The sequence below is a fragment of the Colossoma macropomum genome, unplaced genomic scaffold, assembly GCF_904425465.1.
Source record: "Colossoma macropomum unplaced genomic scaffold, Colossoma_macropomum, whole genome shotgun sequence".
NCBI lineage: Eukaryota > Metazoa > Chordata > Actinopteri > Characiformes > Serrasalmidae > Colossoma > Colossoma macropomum.
The window spans coordinates 13,077,399-13,088,050 of record NW_023494795.1 but is presented as its reverse complement, the minus strand read 5'-3'; the positions used below and the strand labels follow the sequence as shown (position 1 = coordinate 13,088,050).

At 39.4% G+C, this 10,652-nt stretch overlaps 1 protein-coding gene across 1 annotated transcript in view; it reads right to left on the bottom strand.

Moving 5' to 3' along the window:
• Positions 1-460: 460 nt before the first annotated feature.
• Positions 461-10,652, bottom strand: part of LOC118815416 (cytochrome P450 2J6) — a 12,920-nt gene continuing 2,728 nt past the window's right edge. Inside the window, exons 3-9 of the mRNA XM_036581524.1 lie at positions 10,467-10,619; positions 7,961-8,121; positions 7,635-7,808; positions 7,296-7,437; positions 5,023-5,210; positions 3,047-3,188; positions 461-2,944 (exon numbers count right to left, since the gene is read on the bottom strand). Coding sequence (XP_036437417.1) covers positions 2,769-2,944; positions 3,047-3,188; positions 5,023-5,210; positions 7,296-7,437; positions 7,635-7,808; positions 7,961-8,121; positions 10,467-10,619 — 1,136 coding nt within the window. The 3' untranslated portion in view covers positions 461-2,768. The remainder of the gene's footprint in view (positions 2,945-3,046; positions 3,189-5,022; positions 5,211-7,295; positions 7,438-7,634; positions 7,809-7,960; positions 8,122-10,466; positions 10,620-10,652) is intronic.

Genomic DNA, 10,652 nt, shown 5'->3' with positions numbered 1-10,652 from the left:
TCTGCTTTTTTTTTCTTGACACTGAAAAACAAATAACTTAATGGCTGAAAATTAAATAAATGAGTGGTGGTCTCTGACTTTTTCACTGTACTGTACATCAGATCTTTTTCTACCAAGATATATTCAACCATAATATATCTTTATCTCAAGATGTTATTATAATACCATCTTGAGATAAATTCCCTTTGCACTCCATATGTGGTTTTATTGGTACAAGTGTCTGCCCTGTGCCAGTATTTTCAGGCTGAGATAAGATGCTATAACAGCACTTTGTCCTACTCAGAATATCTTTTGTATACATGATCACTTGTTACCTACAGTACTAAAACATCTCAGCTTTTAAAGAACAGGACTGTCGTTCCTTTGATTAAAATTTACTTAAATATTTGAGACCTTCTGAAAGACCTGAGCTGGAGTGCAGACATATAAACAAACTAAAAAAAAGTTCTTTTCAGTCAAGTTGGATTCAAAGCATGAACAAAAGCTTTCATCTTTATTTCTGTGGTACAAAGGTTGAGGTGTGTTGAGGTGGTACAGAGGTTAATTATTGTAAAAGACTGCAAGTCTTAAGTAGAACAAGGTAGTACATAAGATCTTGAACTTGAGGAACTCAGAATTGTACTACACACCTCTGCTCAAGGACAGGGGTGCTGTATCTTTTGTGGTCAACAAACTGCCGGAATCTGTCCTCAGATGTACATGTACAAGCAAAATAGAAAGTAAAATAAGCTAATCTACTAATAGCTTAAATGTGCAATAAGGCTTTTAAATATTACTTTTTGCCAATATGGAACATTTGAATTCATATTCTAATAAAGATGTGCTTTCAATCACGTTTACACTGTCAGAAAAAAGGTACTGTTCAGGTACATTGTTTTTATTTTAATAAATGAAAAATGTAAATGTACCATCAAAGGTGCAACAGTGGTTTTAAGGTGCAACCCTATATATGTTTTTATAAAAGGTTGGGAAGGGTACATATACTGACATGCCAGAAGTCATGGGTCAGGAACTAGTATCATGTAGGACCCCCTCTAGCCCAACGAAGTGCAGCAACTCGATGTGGCATCAATTCCACAAGTGGACGGAACACGCCTGGAGGGATGGTGAGTTATGTCGTCTGGATAGCCTCCCACAGCACTGTGGTGTTTGTAGGTGCAGGATCTCTGGTGCAAATGGACCTCTCCACCACATCCCATAAATGCTTGACTGGGCTCATGTCAAGGTGCAGGCCACACCATTCGTCGGAACTCTCCAGAATGCTCCTTGAATCAATTCTGGACAGCTTGGGCCTGATATCCCATCATTGTGGGGGTACATAAAATCCAGGAAGGGCTGCAAATGGTCACCATGCAGTGAAATGGTCAATGATGTGTTTAACCCATGCCATGAGAACACACCCCACACCAGTATGGAATCACTATCAGCCTGTACAGTGCCTTGTTGACAACTGAGGTCCATGGCTTCATGGGGTCTGCGTCACAAATGAACCCTACCATCTGCCCAAAGCAATACCGTGACTCATCGGACCACACCACATGTTGACAGTCCTCTAGGGTCCAGCTAGCAACCTCACAAGCTCAGGTGAGGCGCTCCTATATCCCATGGAAGCTAAAGAACGCTGCACTGACTTACAGGATATGCATGTGGGGCCTCCTGCATTGAATGCGGATGTAACTTCTGCCTTCTATGATGTATTCCCGATTCAGCCATGACACTCTGGATCGAGAAATGTTAAGTGCCCGCACAGCTTCGGAAACGGAACGTCTCATCCGTCTGGCACCCACTATCATGCCTCATTTGAACTCAGACAATTCGTGTCGCCTTGCCATGAGCATGCTGACCAGTGTTCAGCCTCATTCACAAGATAACACCTCACAACTTAAAAAAGTGTGGCCGTTCCCAAGCCGTCCCCTGAGGTAACGCCACTTCATAATCAATTTACATACTGCCATCCCATGACTTTTGGCATTTTTCATAATTTCATGATCAATAAAAGAAAATAAAAATGCTGGGGGACAAGACATGGTGAGTGGAGTCAATACAACTTAACCATAATGAAATATGGTACAATTATATCCCCTAAGTGAAGGTACTGAAGACATACCCCTGAGGATAACACCCCAGTGACAGTTTAGTACTATTTTTTCTGAGAGTGTAATGTTTTACTGCAAATTCAGTTTGTTTGAAGTATAAACTATACAGTTGTATGCAAAAGTTGGGACACAGGTTAAATTACATGTTTTGTTGTTTTTCTACACATCTTCTATAGGGAATAAATTTTAGTGCGCAATTTCTGTTTGCTGAGTTCAACATACTGCAAAAAATATATAAAATGTGCACAGGCCGCACTTAAGTTAACATCCTCAATGGAGATACTATGTACTTCTAAGTGAACTATGTTCACTTAGAAAATTAACAAAACGTAATTTGACCAGGGGTACCCTAAACTTGCATACAATTATATATTTCAGTAATATTTAGTGAAGTGTGTGCTGTAAAATTCACATTTTGTTACTTTAAGAATTCAGATACTCCAATTTCTCTAACTCAGTTAACAGTAAAGGTTCACAGAAAAAGCAGTTTTGGCTCTCAGTGCTGACTGAGAAAGGAAGCTATCTTAGAGATGATCTTAAGATGAGTTTTGTCCATTTCATGCGAAGCAGTCCATGACCTCAAGAATAGCTCATGTTGCAGCAATATAATTGATTTGAGAAGCATGCTAATTTTTTTGTGTGTGGGGGGGGGTATTAAGCAGTGAGGTGTTTTCATCGTGCCTTTGCACAGATTTTAAAAGGCTGAGGAGTGAGCGTGATTCCTACAATTCCCTCCGTGCTGAGCTGCGTCCCCTCCACTGTGGAGAAGTGGAACTTCTGGAAGAGGCTGATGAAGAACAAGAAGAGCTCCATCCTCGCTAGCTGTTCCCCCAGACACACTCTCTTCCCTGATTCAGAGAGAAAGAGAGTGTGAGCGTGTGAAGGTGGATAAGGGATGCTCGGTTTGTGTAGGTGACAGATTCAGGCTTCTTCTTTGGGCATGTTCTTACCTGCGGAGAATGGCAGGAATGCATCTCTCCTTACAAACTTCCCGTCTTTATCGAGGAAGTGCTCAGGATTGAAGCTATTGGGTGTCTCCCACTCATTTTCATCAAACAAAACAGAGTGAAGTATCGGCATCAGCGTAGTTCCCTGGACACAACAGAAGAACATAAGGAGGCGAACAGAAATCAGTATAAAAGTACAACTCAGTGAAAAAGTGCAAACTATTAAAAGGGCTTTTGCAATATAGTCTCACAGGGCACCAAATCAACATTGCTGTTATTAAAGGAATATTCTATATTACATGTACTTTTTTCCCATCCATAGCATACAGCCGATTACTATAGACTTAGTTTCAGTTGTTTCAGTTGTTCAGTAGTTTCAGCTGTTTTGGCAGCTGTTTTAGCACCTGCCTATTGGCTTCTAAGTGAGTTACAACTGAATAGGCTCTCTGTAAGGTAAATGCATCAAAATTGCTGTTCATGGTAATCAGTTGTATTCCTTTAAAATATTCTGTGCTTCCCAATGTGTTTATTTTCTGCAGTACTAATTTGATCTACGTCACTAAGTTACTGTAGCTGGCTGCCTCTGCCAGAACAGGGTCATGGCTGAATCTTCTTGCAGGACAATGATAGAAAGCATACCTCCAAATGCACACAACAATAACTCGTTGAACGTAAATTCAAGCTTTTCCAGCGTCCATCCGAGACCCCCATTCCATAACCCCTTTGAAAACCTCTGGAGTGAGTTGAATATTATGTGACTATGATACTGTAAATGAATTGCTACTATCCTACTGCATATGTCCTACACCTGGGAACTGATGCAACCAATCAAATTCTTGATTTGTGGTGTGGTAAATGATTGCTATGCCCACAGTCATGCTGTGAGATTTAACACTGTAATGCTCACCGAGCAGGGGATACAGTGGTTGATAAAAACATAATTATCACAATAGATGATTAAGTTTAAAAACAATGGACCTCATTCACCAATCGTTCTTAAGAAGAAATTTCCTCATGAAGCCTACTTACACAGTTTTTACGAAGATTCTGACAATCACCAAAGTTGTCTGATTTGTGATTTGGCATTGGGTAAGAACAGAATCTATGCTTAAGAGTACAAAGGTACAAACAATTCTGTGCTTTAAGAACATGTCGTGAATCTAACATAGACTTCTTAGGAACTTTCTCAAGAACAAATTTAAGAAAAAAAACTTGGAACCGACCTACAATTCTGCACACACTTGACCTCTTTGAACCTCAACTGGCATTTTTGGCTCACTGTAATGAAAATATGCTGTTCACGTAAACAGTCCATGGCTGCAGATAATTAGAAAAATACAAAATCTGCTCTAAAACAAGCACACATGGGTCTTTACTACTCTCAAGAAAGTTTCAGAAAGTTTTATTATTATAATTCTCTTTAGCAGATGCAAATCCCAAAATTCTGAAATCAGGGGGGTGCACAGCACCCTACTAAAACCATTTCCCATGTCCCTGCAGGGTTTTCTGAATTGGTGGAATTTCTATAACTCGAGATTCTGCATACCTGCTCACCTGGTGTTCACATAAGCCGCTGATTGACAAAATCAAAAAGAAATTTTTTTCACAAATCAGCCTGATTTCATTCATCTGAGTGGTCAACTTTTGGCGCGGAAGGGTCCCCAGTTTGACACGTGTGGGTTATAAGCTTAGTAAATAAATCACTGAAGTGGAACACTGGCAGATTTCAGCAAATGACAACTTTACTTTTCTGAGACTGGACTTCAGGTCTTTCTCACAACCCTCTAATCCTTTGTGCATCAACTGTAGCTATGCTAGCCAGCTATGTATCATGCTAGTACTGCTTTGCTGTAACAGTGTGTTTTTTTGCATGCAGGCCCCAAAGCTTACGAAGCCTCAGTGATACATACAGTAACCTGTTCTCTTGCCAGCATGTTCTAACGATCCATGAGCGTCTGTCAAAAAAATATAATTCTCACTTTTGGAATGAAGTATCCTCCAAGTGTTGTGTCCTTCACTGCCATTCTTGCTCCATTCAGGGGCACAATGTCTCCTCTCCTCAGGATCTCATGGAGGACAGCTTCAGTGTAGGGCAAGTTTGGTCTGTCGGCCATGCAGGGCTGGCGCGTCTGTCCAATCACTCTATCTATCTCTTCCTGCACTTTATCTACATCAGCAAAAAGGTCAGATATTTGGTCACATTATATTCTTTTCATAAAGATGTTTATAATAAGTTATGTACAGTGCACTCTGGGATTATTGGCACTCTTGTTAAAAAGGATTCTTTGTCAGCTTGATACATGGTAACTATGGGAGAAAGGGAAAATTCCATAAACAAATTACGGTTATTGGCGACATTAGAAATTCTTAAGAATAAAGTCTCATTTTAGTCATCTTTAGAAACTCTTCAGTCTTCAGTGGTGATCTACATCTTCCTGGCTAACTAGGCTAACTAGGTCACCTCTGTGGTGGCTCAGAAGACTTAATAGTGAGTATCCTTAATTACTTAGGAGAAATAGCATTAGTCAAAAGAGAGATATGAGACACAGGAGAGTTAAGAGAGAGATAAGAGTTTAAGTTGCAGATAAATACAAGCATTACTGTCTTGGCAAATCTGAGCACAAAGTGTGACTTTACTCAGATCTTTACTAAAACTCGAGAGAAAATGTGTGATTTCTGGGCTCTGTTTCTCAGGAGAAATATCTGAGCAGCAGGAGACTCGAGCAAAAATCTACTTTGTTTTTCCATCTGACCTCATCGTTATCTAGGACAGACTACAGAGATATTAAGGAGGTCTCTTTTTTGATTTTTCTTTCCTATGGGAAATTAAATGAGACAGAACAACCTTCATAAATAAAGGCAATAAAAGTCTTTCCAGAAGGAATCATCTGCTGTTGTCAAGCCACAACAAGCCTGGAGTTCATTAAGGATCGCTGGTGCTCTGGTCAATTTTGACAAAACTAAAATTTTTTGGCAACAAACAGGTGGTTTTGGTATATAAAGAGACAAAGCCATTCAAAATAACCTAATTTCCTCTGTGAAGTATGTTGGTTGTAACTGCTGTCAAAGTCAGTTGTGCAGTTTGAGTTCATAATTTAATTCTGTTGGTTGACATAAATATAAATATATAACATTTGTCTAAAAGGCACTTGGCGCGCTTTATGCATTATGATAAGAAGCAAAGCACATCTGAAGCCTTAAGAGGATATTTTAAGTTATGTTGCTGTGTATTACAGTTCATGAGGATTGGACTTAAGTGAAGACTTGTAAAAGCTTAAAGTTTTCTCCTTTTCCCTCTTTGAATTAATGCGGCCAATGGTTTTATGTATGTTACCATGTTATGTTTATAGATATGCGTTAGCTTACAGCTAAAATGCTAACAGAGTTCATATAGTAAAGTAATGGTATATCTATGTTTTCATGAATGTTCAACAAGCTAATTATTCATAAGTTTAAAGGCTTATAGCCTTCGGTTTATTGGATTACGTGAGCTATATTTGTGTTAGAATGTAAGATCTGTTTTTTAATGATAATTTTCTATGTGAATGTTACTGTATTGCACAATACTCATTTTATGATTTGGTTATTTATCTAGTTCTCACGGCATTTGACGGCGTGGACGTGCAAATAAAATGCTTTAGTGTTTGTGATTTAACTCGAGGCAGCTACAGCAACCACAGAGGTGGATTGTGATACTGTGGAGCTTTTGTCCAAAGCCCTAGGAAAAATACTGCCACCTGTGCCAGGAGCCTAAGACTAGGAGGTTTCATCTTTCAACGATAAACGGAGCACCTAAAATAAAAAAGTGGTTCATTTTCACAGAATCAAGAACAGGGGGAGCTGTGGTTGGAGCTGAAGAGAAGAGGCCACTTGTAGGGACCTAGGAAGGATCTGGAGAGATTTTGTATGGTGACATAGTTTCAGGTCTCTTTTTATGTTCTCCTATCTCATCCAGCATTATAAGAGACGCCTCATTAATAAGCACTGAATACAGCAGCAAATGCAGGGGTGCTGGTAATTGTGAAAGATCAAACTAAACAACAAAAGACATTTTTTTAGTAACCCTTTTTTGCTCATCTGTACCAATTATGTTAATAACTATGGAGGGCACTGTAGTCTGTAACTGTTCTGAAATGGAATAGGATGCTTTTGGGTGACTGGGTGGCCAAATGTGATGGGGTGTTGCATTGCTTCTTCTTTGGCAGTGTACAGATTATGGAACAACGTAAGGTTTTGTGATGTGGGGTCTCACCCTGTATCTCCGGATGTTTGTTAAGGAAGAGAAGGGCCCAGCGCAGTGTCGTGGAAGTGGTTTCAGTCCCTGCAATAAACAGGTCTAGTGTGCACCAAACCAGATTTTCCTCAGTAAAACCTTCAGCTGGATCATGGGAGTTCTGGACACACAATCAGAGACGAAGAAATTAGGAGAGAAGTGCACAAAAAAAGAAAATTCAGCTGTAACGTGCTACAGAAAGATGTTAAAACTTAAACATTTAGATTAACAATGTATCTGACTGTCACTCAGGTGAGTCATCTGTTGTGTCATTCACACAATTACGTCAGTGGCACTACACAAACGAGTGTATTCTACCTCTTTCTCAATCAGGAAGCTATCCATGTAGCATCGAGGATTGGAGGGGTCCAGGTCTGCTTTGTGTTTGTCCAGGTTCTTTCTTATGAATTTAGAAACAAATTCATAGTTTCTAAAAAGGACGTTGTGTCGTCCAGGCAGATACTTCATAATGGCAGGATACGATTCATAAAGCTTTGGTGGGGAAGAGAAAGCTTTGGTTATGCATTGCTGTTCAGGATCAGGATGCACTCTAGCTATAATATCTGGTAAGTGCTGAGTATAGCTGGGATATATTCATTTAAGTGAATTTTAAGTAATAAAGATTGTATGTAGAGGCAGATTACCCATCCCCACATGGAACCCTCTAGTTGAAGTGCTTCAGATATGTATTTCAGCATCATCTGGAAATCGTGATCATTGTAATCAAATCTCTGGCCGAACACCAACTGGCAGATGATGTTGGAGACAGCATTGTTAAAAAGTGTAGTAGGGTCGAAAGCCTCTCCTGGAGATAAAATGGTTTGTTAAATTTAGAAATGCATCGGTTCAATGTAAGGTATACTTGAGCTATTGATATGGTGTATAGCATATAAGGGTGACATATATGTGCTGTACTCTACCTCCACAGCTTTGAATCTCCTTTTCAGGACTGTTTCTTACTATAAGCAGTATAAGTTACCACTTATAGTAAGAAATATAGATGTGTTTATGGCCCACAAATCATATGGGGTCCCATGAGTATGTGGTATGCTTTCTTTTTTGTTTGGTTTGTTTGTTTTTCTGGTTTGCTTTAGGAAAACAAACAAACCAAACAAAAAACGTGTCTTAGCTTATGAAGACACCAATGAAGGTTTTGCTTCCAAATTACTTATTTTATTTACATGTAGTTATTTAGTAGTTTTAATATTCTAATAGTTTTATTTGTTGATTATTGTTTAAATGCGCTTACCTTAGGATTTATTAATTTTTTGTCATGATTAAAATTAATGAACTATTTATGCTTTCTCATTCTCTTATATGAAATACAACCCCAATTTCAAAAAGTTGGGACGATGTGTAAAATGTAAATAAATGTAAATAAAAACAGAATGCAATGATTTGCAAATCTCATAGGCCCATATTTTGTTCACAATAGAACATAGACCACATATCAGACGTTGAATGTGAGACATTTAACCATTTCATGAAAAACATTAACTCATTTAGAACTTGATGGCAGCCACGCATCCCAAGAAAGTTGGGACAGGGGCAACAAAAGGCTGGAAAAGTAAGCGTTATTAATTAACAGCTGGAGGAGTGATTTGCAATTAACTCAGATGACTGGGTATAAAAAGAGTATTTTAGAGAGTCCCTCAGAAGCAGAGATGGGCAGAGGTTCACCAATCTGCGAAAAACTGCATCTACAAATTGTGGAACAATTTCAGAAAAATGTTCCTCAAAATAAAATTGTGAAGACTTTGGATATCCCACCGTTTACAGTACATAATACCATCAAAAGATCCAGAGAATCTGGAGAAATCCCTGTACACAAGGGACAAGGTCGACGGTAATTATTGGATGCTCATGATCTTCGGGCGCTCAGGCAGCACTGCATTTTAAACAGGCATGATTCTGTACTGGAAATCACTGCATGGGCTCAGGAAATCTTCCAGTGAACACAGTTTGCCATGCAATCCACAAATGCAAGTGAAAGCTGTATCATGCAAAGAAGAAACCATATATAAACAGGATCCAGAAACGCCGCCAACTTCTCTGGGCCCAAGCTCATTTAAGATGGACTACGGCGATGTGGAAAAGTGTCCTGTGGTCCAATGAATCAAAATTTGAAATTCTTTTTGGAAATAATGGACACATCCTCCAGACTAAAGACCTCCCAGCTTGTTATTAGCCCACAGTTCAAAAGCCAGCATCCATGATGGTATGGAGGACCATTAGTGCATATGGCATGGGTGTCTTGCACATCTGTGAAGGCACCATTAATGCTGAGATATACAGGTTTTGGCAACACATGCTCCCATCCAGACAGCGTCTCTTTTAGGGAAGGCCTTGCATATTTCAGCAAGACAATGCTAAACCTCATACTGCATCCACCACAACAGCTTGGCTTAGCAGAAGAAGAGTCTGGGTTCTGAAATGGCCTGCCTGCAGTCTAGACCTTTCACCAATAGAAAACATTTGGTGAATCATGAAACGAAAAAAACAGCAACAAAGACCCAGGACTGTTAAGCAGGTAGAATCCTATGTCAGACAAGAATGGGACAACATTCCTCTCCCAAAACTCCAGCAATTGGTCTCCTCACTTCCCAGACTTTTACAGACTGTTGTCACACAATGACAGGCCCATGTCTACCACACAATGGTAGACAAGGCCCTGTCGCATCCTTTTTGAGATGTGTTGCTTCCATCATTTTCTAAATGAGTTAATGTTTTTCATTAAATGGTTAAATGTCTCACTTTCAACATCTAATATGTGGTCTATGTTCTAATGTGAATAAAATATGGGTCTATGAGATTTGCAAATCATTCTGTTTTTATCTACATGTATTTACATTTTACACAGCGTCCCAACTTTTTTGGAATTGGGGTTGTAGTATGACTGAAATAGGTAGAGGCACTCTGCCCTTAACTGCTTGCAGACAGGCAAATTGCCATTTCTTTTTTTTTGTCAGTGTAGATCATTCATTTTACTACATTGCTACATGCTATCAGGTTATTTTGTGGAAGCTAGACCTGAAATTTCACATCATTCTAAAGACAGTTATGTTTTCTCTCATGCAAATTAAAGTTAGGATATTATCTGGCTCTGGATCTGACCAAAGGTGAAGCCTTTTTGATGAGTATGTGCTGTACCTTTCTGTCTGTCCATCTCGTCCTGCAGGAATCTGCTCTCCTCACAGATGGCCAACTCCATGGTCTTCTTCCCCAGCCCAAAGTTCCTCAGTGTGGACAAAGCAAAGCGCCGCTGCTTCTTCCACATTTCACCATTGCTGGAAAATAGTCCACCTGCAGGAGCAGAAAGAGATGAGTTTGATATGC